Consider the following 14,660-nt stretch of genomic DNA (forward strand, 5'->3'; position numbering starts at 1 on the left):
TCTTTTCAAAACCCTAAATTAATGATTTTAGCTCCTCTGAAGAATATAAAATTGACAAAAATCTGAGATCCTCTCAGTTACAGGGCCCGATTTACTTCTGCAATGTCTCCTCCTAAGTATCACTTGAAATAAATTAAAATAATAGTTTTTTAATTACCTACCGGTAAATCCTTTCCTCGTAGCCGTAGAGGATGCTGGGGTCCACATTAGTACCATGGGGTATAGACGGGTCCACTAGGAGCCATTGGCACTTTAAGAGTTTAATAGTGTGGGCTAGCTCCTCCCTCCATGCCCCTCCTACCAGACTCGGTCTAGAAACTGTGCCAGTGGAGACGGAAAACTTAGAAAGAAGGATTCTACCGATAGTGGCGAGATTCACACCAGCTCACACAAACCAGGCAAACCAAGCTAACTAGCCTGAAAACTCAGCAATAGCTGAAAACATTACTGAACCAAGTAATAACGCAGTACTTAACAAAGAACAAATCAGTACTGAAAAAAAGTAACCACTGCAGGATAACGAAGCGCTGGATGGGCGCCCAGCATCCTCTACGGACTACGAGAAAAGGATTTACCAGTAGGTAATTAAAATCCTATTTTCTATTACGTCCTAGAGGATGCTGGGGACCACATTAGTACCATGGGGATGTACCAAAGCTCCCAGAACGGGAGGGAGTGTGCGGAGGTTCCTGCAGAACTGATTGACCAAACTTAATGTCCTCAGATACCAAAGTATAGAACTTGTATAACTTAGCAAACGTGTTCGACCCAGACCAAGTAGCCGCTCGGCAAAACTGGAGACACCCCGGGCAGCTGCTCAGAAAGAACCCACCTTATGAGTAGAGTGGGCCTTAACAGATTTTGGACATGGCAATCCTGCCGTAGAATATGCATGCTGAATAGTGAATCTGATCCAGCGAGAAATCGTCTACTTAGAAGCAGGACACCCAATTTTCTTGGGATCATACAGGACAAACGGGAGAGTCAGATTTTCTGTGACGAACCGTCCTCTTCACATAGATCTGCCGAGCCCTCACAACATCCAAGGACTTTGATGTAATTGAGGAGTCAGTAGCCACTGGCACCACATAAGGTTGGTTGATAGAAAAGCCAACACAAACTTTGGAAGGGACTGCTGATGCGTCCTGTGCTCAGCTCTATCTTCATGGAAGATTAAGTAGGGGCTTTTACAGGACAAAGCCACCAATTCCGACACACGTCGAGCAGAAGCTAAGGCCACGTGAGAAACTTGACCTCAACCTACTGTAAAGGCTCAAACCAATCCGATTGTAGGAAATGCACCACCACGTTAAGATCCCAGGGTGCTGTCGGCGTCACAAAAGGGAGGCTGGATGTGCAGAACCCCTTTCAAAAAAGTCTGAACCTCAGGGAGGGCAGACAATTGTTTCTGGAAGAAAATGGATAAAGCCGAAATCTGGACCTTTATGGATCCCAAACGCAGGCCCATATCCACACCTGCTTGCAGGAAGAGGAGAAACTCCACCGTAGAAAACTTCTTGGACTCACAGCAAGACACATATTTTTTCCAAATGCGATGATAATGTTTAGACGTTACTCCCTTCCTAGCCTGTATCAGGGTAGGAATGACTTTGCTCGGAATACCCTTCCGAGCTAAGATCTGGCGTTCAACCTCAATGCCATCAAACGTAGCCACGGTAAGTCTAGATAAGCGAATGGCCCCTGTTGCAGAAGGTCCTCTCGAAGAGGAAGAGGCCTCGGATCTTCCAGCAATAACTCCAGAAGATCCACATACCAAGCCCTCCTTGGCCAGTCTGGAGCAATGAGGATCGCCTGAACACTTGATCTGATTACGAGCTTTAGAATCCTTGGGATGAGTGGAAGTGGAGGGAACATGTACACTGACTTGAACACCCACGGAGTTACCAGGGCGTCCACCGCCACTGCTTGTGGGTCTCTTGACCTGGAACAGTACCTCCGAAGCTTCTTGTTGAGATGGGGGGCCATCATGTCTATTTGAGGTACACCCCAAAAACTTGTCACCTCTGCGAACTCCTGCGGATGAAGGCCCCATTCTCCTGGATGGAGATCGTGCCTGCTGAAGAAGTCCGCTTCCCAGTTATCCACTCCCGGAATGAAGATTGCTGACAGCGCCACCGCCCAGAAGAGTATTTTCTTGTCACCTCTGACATCGCAGCTCTGCTCTTCGTCCCGCCCTGTTGATTTATGTAGGCCACCATTGTTACATTGTCCGACTGCACTTGAATGGCCTGATCTTGCAGAAGGTGTGCTGCTTGTAGAAGACCGTTGTACACGGCTTAGTTCCAGGATGTTTATTGGAAGGGATTCCTGACTTTACCACCTTCCTTGGAAGGTTTCCACTTGGGTGACTGCACCCCAACCTCTGAGACTAGCATCCATGGTTAGAAGGACCGAGTTCTGAACCCTGAACCTGCGGCCCTCCAGAAGGTGAGGCATTTGCAGCCACCAGAGTGAAATCCTTGCTTTCAGCGACAGACGTATCCTCTGGTTCATGTGTAGGTGAGATCCGGACCACTTGTCTAAGAGATCCAGTTGGATTGACCGTGCATGAAATCTTCTGTACTGTAGAGCCTCGTAAGAGGCAACCATCTCCCCAGAAGGCGAATGCACTGATGAACTGATACCCGGGCAGGCTTCAAGACATCCCGGACCATTGATTGTATCACCAACGCTTTCTCCACCGGCAGAAGCACCCTCTGCATGTCTGTGCCGAGGATCATCCCCAGGAAAGACAATCTGCTTTTCGGCTCCAAATGTGACTTTGGAAGGTTCAGGATCCAACCATGTTCCCTGAGCAGATGAGTCGTGAGAGCAATGTACAGTAACAACGTCTCCCTGGACGATGCCTTTATCAGCAGATCGTCCAGATATGGAATTATGTTCACTCCCTGCCTGCGGAGAAACATCATCTGTGCCATCACCTTGGTGAACACCCTCGGTGCCGTGGAGAGACCGAATGGCAGTGCCTGGAACTGATAGTGACTGTCTAACAGTGCAAATCTGAGATAAGCCTGCTGTGGTGTCCAAATCAGAATGTGGAGGTACGCATCCTTGATATCCAGGGATACCAGAACTCTCCATCCTCCAGACCTGAGATCACCGCTCTCAAAGACTCCATTTTGAATTTAAACTCCCTTAGATAAGGGTTTAACGATTTCAAGTTCAAAATCGGTCTGACCGAACCATCCGGTTTCGGTACCACGAAAAGGTTTGAATAGTAACCCATGTGTTGCAGATGAGGTAGAACTTGAACAATGACCTCTGACTTTTCCAATTTTTGGATGGCTTCCTTTAGGAGAGCCCTTTCCGTCAGTAAAGCAGGCAAGCCTAATTTGAAGAATTGGTGATGCGTTCTTGAAACTCCAGCCCGTACCCCTGGGGCACAATATCCTGTATCCAGGCCGGACGACACCCAGACGTGGCTGAAATGTCTGAATCTCCCACCAACCAACCTGTTCTACAGGCTGTGCGGTCCACAGTCATACTGAGGATTTTGAGGAACCAGAAGCAGGCTTCTGGTCCTGGGAACCTGTAGGCGCAGGCTTTTTGGATGTTGCTCGACTACCTCTAAAGAAGGTAGTAGGGGGCTTGGACTTCTTTGTCTTTGCAGTCCGAAAGGACTGTGACGTGTTGGGAGAAAAAGGTTTTCTTCATAGCCGGTGCAGCTGAGGTAAGAAAAGGAGACTTACCCGCGGTAGCCGTAGCAATCCACGCATCCAGCGCCTCCCCAAAAAGAGCCTGACCTGTATAGGGTAGGTCCTCCACACTTTTCCTGGATTCCGCGTCCACAGACCATTGGCGCAGCCAGAGACCCCTGCGAGCTGAGACGGACAAGGAGGAGATCCCCGCAGCTATGGAACCCAGATCCTTCACGAATTTGCGCTGGCTCAGGGCACCCCTCCTAGCGCCGCACTGTGTACCGCTGAGCCTCCGGAGCGCAGTGTCAGTACTCCGCTCCCACCCTGTTGCCGCCACACTCACCACCGGAATCTTCTGGCTGTTTGGGGGTGGCGGCATGCTGCGGGAGTGAGCGGTTGCCTCGGGCGGCTAACGATCATCACCCTCAGTAGCTCACTGTCCTGTCAGCGGAGATAGTGGCCATTAACCTCTCTGGGTTGGACACTACTCCCCCCCTAAGTCCCACGAAGCAGGGAGGCTGTTGCCAGCAGCCTCCCTGTGCCTAACTCTAAGAAAAAAATAAAACTAGAAAAACTCCTATGGAGCTCTCCTAGCTGTGACCGGCTCCTCCGGACACATTTTCTAAACTGAGTCTGGTAGGAGGGGCATAGAGGGAGGAGCCAGCCCACACTATTAATCTCTTAAAGTGCCAGTGGCTCCTAGTGGACCCGTCTATACCTCATGGTACTAATGTGCATCCTCTAGGACAGTGATGGCTAACCTTGACACTCCAGCTGTTGTTGAACTACATATCCCAGCATGCCCTGCTAGTTTTGTTATTTGACCATGCTAAAACTGATGCAGGGCATGCTGGGATGTGTAGTTCAACAACAGCTGGAGTGTCAAGGTTAGCCATCACTGCTCTAGGACGTAAGAGAAAATTAGGTATTTTTATTTCCCCTTCCATTCATAAAATGTATTCTGCCAGCTTCTCCGTGGTCATTGCTAGGATTGGATGGATCTGCCTCTGTCATTAATGGGAAGGAGAGCAGTGGTTAAAAATATTTTATTTCCTAAACTTGCTTATCCTTTACAAATGCTCTCTCTGGTGCTTTCAAGTTCAGATGACCTTCGGTGGACGAAAGCCTTTTCTAAATGTATATGGAAAGGCAAAACTCCTAGACTTTCCAAACTAAAGATGATTCAACCAAAGTCTGGAGGAGGCCTTCATCTACCAGATATTCAGACGTTTTCTAAATAAGCATTTTGTTATATTTCCCACTGTTCACGATTGTCTCGTTTCACTAGTTTACCATTAGAGGAAGAGCTATTTTCACCATTCTCTCCTGCCGCCCTTCTGCATCTGCCCCGTACATAGCGTCCTAGAGGTATACTGTCACATATTTTATTTACAGACACTTATAAGACTTGGGTGACTATTAATACATGTTTACATACAGATCCGCATTGTTCCAGATATGTTCCATTTTCAGGCAACCCTGACCTCTTACCCTCTCTCACAATAGCTCACTATCAGACATGGAAAGATAAAGGTATTCCAGCATTTCAGGAAATCTTGGGGCACTATTTATTCCTAGCAACAAATGTGTACAAAGTACAATCTCCCACATTCCCTATTTTTCTTATACCTACAGTCCAGACACTGTGTTTAGTAACCTTCCTCCTTAAGTTTCCCGTTTACCTGCAACTCCATGTCCTCACGCTAGCTTCTCTATGTCTGTTGAATAGTTTATTTCCATGTTGTATGAAGTAACAGATTGAATTGGATTCAGTTTAATAAAGAATTATTTATTCCAAAGACCACGCCCTTGTACAGACTGAGAGACAGCATTTGTTTCTCTCAAGGTTACAGGAAGATAACTTGAAATTTGATGGTGCACTTATTTTATAATACTTGGTTACACCCAATCCTTTTACCACACCCACTGATCTCATACATTCTTGAAGAATCTCTCTATGCTCTTATCCAGAAAGGCTTGTAAAATTTGTGATTCGCAATCCGGATGATTATCGAACGACTGTGTAGGTGCAGCGTTCGCATTGCACGTGTGTTAACAAAAATAGCAACATATATTATGTACAGATCATGAGCGCAATGCAGCCAATGTTTGACTGACAGGAAGTTGGCGTTTTTGGGCGGAAACCTGCTGTTTTCTGGCTGTGTCTGAAAAAATGCAAGCGTGCCTAGGAGTTTTTAAGGAGGCCCTCTGACGTCAGCGATGACCACTTCCAGCGTTTGTGTCGCACAAATTGTGTACGACCTTGCCTGGCGCATATAGGAAAAATCTACGATGTTCCGATAACTGTGTATGGTTTTGTGATCAACCCGCATATTGCGATGCATTAGCAATTTCTGCAATGGGTGTTTTCAAAATCTCTAATTGGCAAAACCATGTGCACTGCAGGTGGGGCAGATGTAAAAATAGGATTTTGATACCTACTGGTAAATCCTTTTCTCTTAGTCCGTAGAGGATGCTGGGGTCACATCAAGAAACATGGGGTATAGACGGGATACGCAGGAGACATGGGCACTTTAAGACTTTCAAAGGGTGTGAACTGGCTCCTTCCTCTATGCCCCTCCTCCAGACTCCAGTTATAGGAACTGTTCCCAGGGAGACGGACATTTCGAGGAAAAGGATTTATTGTTAAACTAAGGTGAGATACATACCAGCTCACACCTCAAACACGCAGTACAACATGGCATTCAACATAATGCAAGTCAACGGCATGAACAACGTCAGCAATAGGCTGACTAAAAACATAACACAACGTGTTGAAGCGTAACAAAAAACTGCAGATACAGTATGCACTGGGACGGGTGACCAGCATCGTCTATGGACTAAGAGAAAAGGATTTACCGGTAGGTACCAAAATTCTATTTTCTCATACGTCCTAGATGATGCTGGGGTCACATCAAGAACCATGGGGTTATACCAAAGCTCTAGAACGGGCGGGAGAGTGCGGATGGCTCTGCAGCACCGATTGACCAAACATGAGGTCCTCATCAGCCAGGGTATCAAACTTGTAGAACTTAGCAAAGGTGTTTGATCCCGACCACGTAGCCGCTCGGCAAAGTAGTAATGCCGAGACCCCCCCGGGCAGCTGCCCAGGACGAGCCCACCTTTCTGGTAGAATGGGCCTTCACTGATTTTGGTAATGGCAATCCAGCCGTAGAATGAGCCTGCTGAATCGTATGACAGATCCAGCGCGCAATAGTCTGCTTGGAAGCAAGAGCCCCAATCTTGTTGTGAGCATACAGGACAAACAGAGCCTCTATTTTCCTAAACTGAGCCGTTCTGGCGACATAAATTTTCAAAGCTCTGAATACATAGAGAAACTTTGATTCCAGCAAGGTGTCAGTAGCCCCTGGTACCACAATAGGTTCGTTCAAGTGGAACGACGAAACCACTTTAGGAAGAAATTGCTGACGAGTTCTCAACTCTGCTCTATCTTCATGGAAGATCAAATAAGGGCTCTCGTGAGACAAGGATGCTAATCCAGACACCCGCCTTGCGGATGCCAAGGCCAACAGCATGACCACTTTACAAGTGAGGAATTTCAACTCTGCCTTCTCTAAAGGTTCAAACCAATGAGATTGAAGGAATTGCAACACCATGCTAAGATCCCACGGTGCCACTGGGGGCACAAAGGGAGGTTGGATGTGCAACACGCCTATCACAAAAGTCTGAACTTCTGGAAGGGAGGCCAATTGTTTTTGGAAGAAACCCGATAAGGCTGAAATTTGTACTTTAATTGAGCCCAACCTTAGGCCCGCATCCACACCAGCTTGTAGAATATGGAGAAAACGTCCCAACTGAAATTCTTCCGTAGGAGCCTTCTTGGATTCACACCAAGACACGTATTTTCTCCAAATACGGTGGTAATGTTTAGACATTACTCCTTTTCTAGCCTGAATAAGAGTGGGGATGACTTCCTTGGGAATACCCTTATGAGCTAGGATCCGGCGTTCAACCACCAAGCCATCAAACAAAGTTGCGGTAAATCTTGGAACACGCACGGCCCCTGCTGTAACAGATCCTCCCTCAGAGGAAGAGGTCAGGGATCATCTATGAGTAATTCCTGAAGATCTGTATACCAAGCCCTCCTTGGCCAGTCTGGAACCATGAGGATCGCACCTCTGTTCTTCTTATGATCTTTATCACTTTTGGAACAAGTGGAAGTGGAGGAAACATATACACCGACTGAAACACCCATGGTGTCACTAGGGCGTCCACTATTGCTCGAGGGTCTCTCGACCTGGAACAATATCTCTGAAGTTTCTTGTTGAGGCGAGACGCCATCATGTCTATTTGAGGGATTCCCCAAAGACGTGTCCCATCTGCAAAGACCTCTTGATGAAGACCCCACTCTCCTGGATGGAGATCGTGTCTGCTGAGGAAGTCTGCTTCCCAGATGTCCATTCCTGGAATGAAGATCGCTGACAGAGTGCTTGTATGCCTTTCCACCCATAGGAGAACCTTTGTGGCCTCTGCCATTGCCGTTCTGCTCTTTGTTCCACCCTGGTGGTTTATGTTTGCTACTGCTGTTATGTTGTCCAACTGAATCAAGACGGGCCGAATTGCGAAGATGTTCCGCTTGTAGATGGCCGTTGTAAACGGCCCTTAACTCCAGCACGTTTATGTGTAGACAAATTTCCTGGCTTGACCATCTTCCCTGGAAGCTTTCCCGCTGCGTGACTGCTCCCCAGCCTCGGAGACTCGCATCTGTGGTCACTAGGATCCAGTCCTGGATCCCGAACTTGCGTCCCTCTAGGAGGTGAGAACTGTGCAGCCACCACAGGAGTGAGATTCTGGTCTTGGAAGACAGGATTATACTTCGGTACATGTGCAGATGAGACCCGGACCACTTGTCTACCAGGACCCACTAAAACACTCTGGCATGGAACCTGCCAAACTGAATGGCCTCGTAGGCCGCCACCATCTTCCCCAGAAACCAAGTGCATTGATGGACCGATACTCTTGCTGGTTTCAGAATTTGTTTGACTAGGCTCTGAATTTCCAGAGCCTTTTCCCCTGGAAGAAAAACTCTCTGTAATTCTGTGTCCAGAATCATTCCCAAAAATGACAGCCGTCTTGTCGGAACCAACTGTGATTTTGGCAAGTTTAGGAGCCAACCATGTTGCTGCAGAATTGTCAGGGAGAGCGTAATGTTCTGCAGTAATCGGTCCCTGGATCTCGCCTTTATCAGAAGATCATCCAAGTATGGGATAATTGTGACTCCTTGCTTGCGCAGGAGAACCATCATTTTGGCCATTACTTTGGTGAAAACCCTAGGAGCCGTGGACAGACCAAACGGCAACGTCTGAAATTGGTAACGACAATCCTGCACTGCAAACCTCAGGTAAGCCTGATGTGGAGGATAAATGGGAACATGTAAGTAGGCATTCTTTATGTCTACCGACACCATAAAATCCCCCTCCTCCAGACTGGAGATCACTGCCCGGAGAGATTCCATCTTGAATTTGAATTTTTTTTAGGTAGAAATTGAGGGATTTGAGGTTCAGGATTGGTCTGACTGAGCCATCTGGCTTCGGGACCACGAACAGGCTCGAATAAAAGCCTTCTCCCTGCTGTGACGGGGGAACCTTCACAATGACTTAATTGTGACACAATTTTTGTAATGCTGCGCATACCACCTCCCTGTCCGGAAGAGAAGCTGGTAAGGCTGATTTGAAATAATCGGTGAGGGGGAACGTCTTGAAACTCGTTTGTACCCCTGGGACACTTTCTAAAACCCAAGGGTCCAGGGCCGAACGAGCCCAGAACTGACTGAAGAGCTTGAGACGTGCCCCCACCGGTGCGGACTCCCGCAGAAGAACCGCAGCGTCATGCAGTGGATTTAGCAGAAGCCGGAGAAGACTTCTGCTCCCGGGAACTAGCCACGGCCGGTGATCGTTTACCCCTTTCCTCTAGTAGCAAGGAAGGAAGACCCTTGGCCCTTTCTGTATTTACTGTACCGAAATGACTGCATCTGATAGTGGTGTGCTTTCTTTTGTGGTGCAGGCATATAAGGTAAAAATTATGACTTACCCGCGGGTAGCCATAGATGCCAAGTCAGCGAGGCCGTCACCAAACAATACACCACCTTTATACGGTAGAGACTCCATAGCTTTCTTAGAGTCAGCATCAGCATTCCATTGATGAATCCACAATGCTCTCCTAGCTGAGACTGCCAAGGCATTCGCCCTTGATTCCAAGAGGCCGAAATCCCTCGCAGCTTCCTTTATGTAGACTGCAGCGTCCCTGAGATAACCCAGTGTCAAAAGAATGCTATCCCTATCCAGGTTATCTATTTCAGATTTTTCGATAGTACCACTCACCCACGCAGACGCAATGGCTGGTCTGAGTAGCGTACCCGTGGTGACAGATGGATTTCAATGTATTTTCCTGCCTACGATCTGCAGGATCCTTTAGGGCTGCCGTGTCAAGGGACGGAAGAGCCACCTTTTCGGACAGCCTTGATAAAGCTTTGTCCACAATGGGGGGTGACTCCCATTTTTCCCTATCCCCAGAGAGAAACGGATACACCACTGGAATCCTTTTGGAAATCTGAAAAATTTTGTCAGGATTTTCCCAAACCTTTCCACAAAGCATGTTCAGTTCATGAGAGGGAGGAAACGTTACCTCAGGTTTCTTTCCTTTATACATACAGACCCTAGTATCAGGAACAATAGGGTCCTCAGTGATATGTAATACATCTTTTATTGCCACAATCATGTACTGAATGCTCTTCGCCAGTTTTGGATCTAATCTGGCGTCACTATAGTCGACACTTGAGTCAGTGTCCGTGTCGGTATCCGTGCCTGCCAGTTGGGCAAATTAACGCTTTTGTGACCCCGAGGGGTCTGGACTTGAAACAATACATCCTCTAAGGCAGGCATTCCCAACCACGGTCCTCAAGGCACACCAACAGTGCAGGTTTTAGTGATATCCAGGCTGCAGCACAGATGGTTAAATCAAAATAACTGAGCTACTAATTAAGTCACCTGTGCTGAAGCCTGGATATCACTAAAACCTGCACTGTTAGTGTGCCTTGAGGACCGTGGTTGGGAATGCCTGCTCTAAGGATTTCTTCCATGCCTGGTTCTGAGACTCAGATTTATCCAATCTTTTATTTATCAGAGCCACATTAGCATTCAAAACAATCACCCAATCTGGTGTCGGCGGTGCAGACAGGGTCACTCCCACAGCTGTTTGTGTCCCTAATACAGTCTCCTCCTGGGAAGAGCACTCTGCCTCAGACATGCCGACACACGTGCACCCAACACACGCAGACACACTGGGTCTATAGGGGACAAACCCACAGTAAAGCCTGTCAGAGAGACAGAGTGAGTTATTGCCAGATCACACCCCAGCGCTCAATCCCGGTCTGAAACACCACAGAAAAATGCCCCAGACCTGCAGCGCTTTTATAATGTAAATATAATGCACCAAAATAATTGTGTGTGTGTGTGTGTGTGTCCCCCCGTTTTTCACCCTGATACTCATGCAGCAGTGTATCAGTCAGCGCCCTGTAGTGCCGCGGAGTGTGGGAGCCGATCGCTGAGCGGTACCTCAAAGCCGTCACTAAAGTCTTCTTTTCTTCTACTCACCTGTCTTCTGGTACCTCAGGAGCTAATGGTGTCCTGTAGCCAAAGAAGCAGAGCTTTTAAACTCACAGTAGTAGGTCTGACTTCTCTCCCCTAAGTCCCACAAAGCAGGGAGACTGTTGCCAGCAGTTCTCCCTGAAAATAAAACAACCTAACGAAAGTCTTTTCAGAGAAACTCAATAGAGGTCCTCAGAGTGCATCCAGTCTGCCTGGGCACAGATTCTAAACTGGAGTCTGGAGGAGGGGCATAGAGGGAGGAGCCAGTTCACACCCTTTGAAAGTCATAAAGTGCCCATGTCTCCTGCGGATCCCGTCTATACCCCATGGTTCTTGATGTGACCCCAGCATCCCCTAGGATGTATGAGAAATGTGCAGATAGAGTTAGATTAGGGTGGGTTATATTGTTTCTGTGCAGGGTAAATACTGGCTGCTTTATTTTTACACTGCAATTTAGATTTTCGTTTGAACACACCTCGCTCAAATCTAACTCTCTCTGCACATGTTACATCTGCCCCACCTGCAGTGCACATAGTTTTTCCCATTAGCGGAAGATTTTCGTTTTGCGATCGACCATGAATTAGGCCCATAGACGCTTATATAACACGATGGTCTGGTATTGATGTGGAGAGTGGTGCCTATATCTACTGGCAGGGACAAAATGGGGCTCCTATTTGGATTGGGCATTTGTAAACTTGCAAGCGTACATCACGGGGGGCGCAAGGACATGACACACGAGGACGTGCTGCGAGGGGCGCGTGGACTTACTGCACGCCCATTTCCATGGAGACAGACACTTTGGAAAGTAGGGGCAGCTAAACCAGAGAGCTAGAGGCTGCACTGCACACGGCCTTCCCATCTCTCTGTGGAACTGGATGAAACCACCAGTCCATTGGCACTTCTGGAATATGCCAGAGGTGACAGATGGGCAGTCCGGATCTGTCCAATACAAAAAAATGTTGCTACAACCCTATTGTGTATCAGATCATAGTAATGCTTTACTCCTGTGTAATTTTTGATGTTTAACTAGATACGATTTGCCTGCAAAACTTTTCCCACACTCAGAGCATGGAAATGGTTTCTCACCTGTGTGACTTCTCTTATGTATAACAAGTTCTGAATCACACAGAAAACATTTCCCACACTCAGAGCATGCATTCTCGCTCGTGTGACGTCTCTGATGTCTAGCAAGATGTGATTTGCGTGCAAAACTTTTCCCACACTCAGAGCATGAAAATGGTTTCTCACCTGTGTGACGTCTCTGATGTATAACAAGTTCTGATTTACACAGAAAACATTTCCCACACTCAGAGCATGGAAATGGTTTCTCACCTGTGTGAATTCTCTGATGTCTAACAAGATCTGATTTACACAGAAAACATTTCACACACTCAGAGCATGGAAATGGTTTCTCACCTGTGTGACTTCTTTGATGTCTAACAAGATGTAACTTGAGTGCAAAACTTTTCCCACACTCAGAGCATGGAAATGGTCTCTCACCTGTGTGACTTCTTTGATGTCTAACAAGATGTAACTTGAGTGCAAAACTTTTCCCACACTCAGAGCATGGAAATGGTTTTTCACCTGTGTGACTTCTCTGATGTCTAGCAAGATGTGATTTGAGTGAAAAAAATTTCTCACACTCAGAACATGGAAATGGTTTCTCACCTGTGTGACTTCTCTGATGTATAACAAGCTCTGGTTTGCGTGCAAAACTTTTCCCACACTCATAGCATGGAAATGGTTTCTCACCTGTGTGACTTCTTTGATGTCTAACAAGAGGTGATTTGAGTGCAAAACTTTTCCCACACTCAGAGCATGGAAATGGTTTCTCAACTGTGTGACTTCTTTGATGTCTAACAAGAGGTGATTTGAGTGCAAAACTTTTCCCACACTCAGAACATGGAAATGGTCTCTCACCTGTGTGCCTTCTCTGATGTGCAACAAGATGTGATTTGACTATAAAACATTTCCCACACTCAGAACATGGAAATGGTCTCTCACCTGTATGACTTCTCTGATGTATAACAAGTTGTAATTTGCGTGCAAAACTTTTCCCACACTCAGAGCATGGAAATATTTTATCACATGTATGAGCTGCATGATGTGTAACAAAATCTGAGGTATTAGATGAACAGTCATCGCGATTAGTGGGATCAGATGAAGTATCAGGTACTGGATATATAGTTAGAGTAATGGGGATGTTTCCTGGAGAATCCTGTGTGGTGTTATCTTCTATTTTACTATCTGCAGACAAGATGAGATCTCCCTCCAAGGAATTCCTGCTTGTGCCTCCATCTGCTGGAAATAATATAACTATTATAATGCACAGTTCTATATACATTGCACACATAAAACTCCACTCTACAGAGAATAACTAGAAAATCACATTATTCCCTGCCCCGGTGGAGCTAACAATCTATATTCCACATGACACACTAGGGTTTATATATGTCAGAAGCCAATTAAACTACCAGTATGATTTTTGCAGAGTTGTAGGAAACACATACAGACTCCACACAGATAGAACCTTGGTTGGGAACTGAACTCATCACTAATGCTGCGAGACAACACTGCTCACCACTACACCACCTTGTCACTATTATGAATAATGTTTAGTTGTTAAATTTCAACTTATAACCTATGACCACATTATTACAATTATAAATGTACTAACATCAAGTAAGACTCTCAGAGAACAGATAAAATATTGTCTTCTGCTCCCACAATCACAGATGTCATAGCCCCAGCCACAGCGACATGCAGATGGCACATCACCAATGATTATCTCTCCCCCACATAATGCAGACTTTGCTATGTAACGTACACAGGCCAGCATTACAGAACAGGAAGCCTCTTCAGCTAGTGACATTGCTAAACACAATATCTATCCAGACTGCTCCCACACATACATACAGAACACTTGTGGGCTGAACTACCAACATCTGCTTCCACACTACACAAAGTGCTCAGGGTGGATATGTATGTTGCAACATCAGCCTCTATACGGTCCTCTGGTCATCCCCAGGTAGAATAGTCCCAGACTTATGCTAGTAAATTAAGCCAATAAGTCAATCATTATAGTGACGACCTAATTACTGTTGTATGAGATACACCAGAGAGTGTGGGGAGGAGACTGGTCAGGTCTCTGGGCTGGTTACACACACAGTGACATGATGTGAGGGGGAGAGCAGGAGTATAATAGGGGGTGATGGCTCCTGATGTATGAGATACACCAGATAGTGTGGGGAGGAGACTGGTCAGATTTCTGGGCTGGTAACACACAGTGACATGACGTGAGGTGGAGAGCAGGAGAACAATAGGGGATGATGGCTCCTGATGTATGAGATACACCAGAGAGTGTGGGGAGGATACTGGCCAGATCTCTGGGCAG

At 46.7% G+C, this 14,660-nt stretch overlaps 3 protein-coding genes across 3 annotated transcripts in view; all 3 read right to left on the reverse strand.

Moving 5' to 3' along the window:
• LOC135054654 (zinc finger protein 271-like) overlaps window positions 1–14,660 on the reverse strand; it is a 502,501-nt gene that overhangs the window by 319,503 nt on the left and 168,338 nt on the right. The window lies entirely within an intron of this gene.
• LOC135055873 (zinc finger protein OZF-like) lies at window positions 11,571–13,610 on the reverse strand. Its single transcript, XM_063960427.1, has one exon. The coding sequence runs from the start codon at window positions 13,608–13,610 to the stop codon at window positions 12,252–12,254; it is 1,359 nt and encodes a 452-aa protein (XP_063816497.1). The 3' UTR covers window positions 11,571–12,251.
• The window catches only part of LOC135054658 (uncharacterized), a 47,039-nt gene continuing 45,870 nt past the window's right edge, over window positions 13,492–14,660 (reverse strand). The window contains exon 3 of the mRNA XM_063957899.1: window positions 13,492–13,567. The gene's annotated coding sequence lies outside the window, so the exon portion shown is untranslated. The remainder of the gene's footprint in view (window positions 13,568–14,660) is intronic.

The sequence above is a fragment of the Pseudophryne corroboree genome, chromosome 3 (assembly GCF_028390025.1).
Source record: "Pseudophryne corroboree isolate aPseCor3 chromosome 3, aPseCor3.hap2, whole genome shotgun sequence".
Lineage (NCBI taxonomy): Eukaryota > Metazoa > Chordata > Amphibia > Anura > Myobatrachidae > Pseudophryne > Pseudophryne corroboree.

Excerpts from the sequence above, each read along its gene's own strand:
- LOC135055873 (XM_063960427.1), bottom strand. The coding sequence starts at position 13,610 with ATGTATATAGAACTGTGCATTATAATAGTTATATTATTTCCAGCAGAT.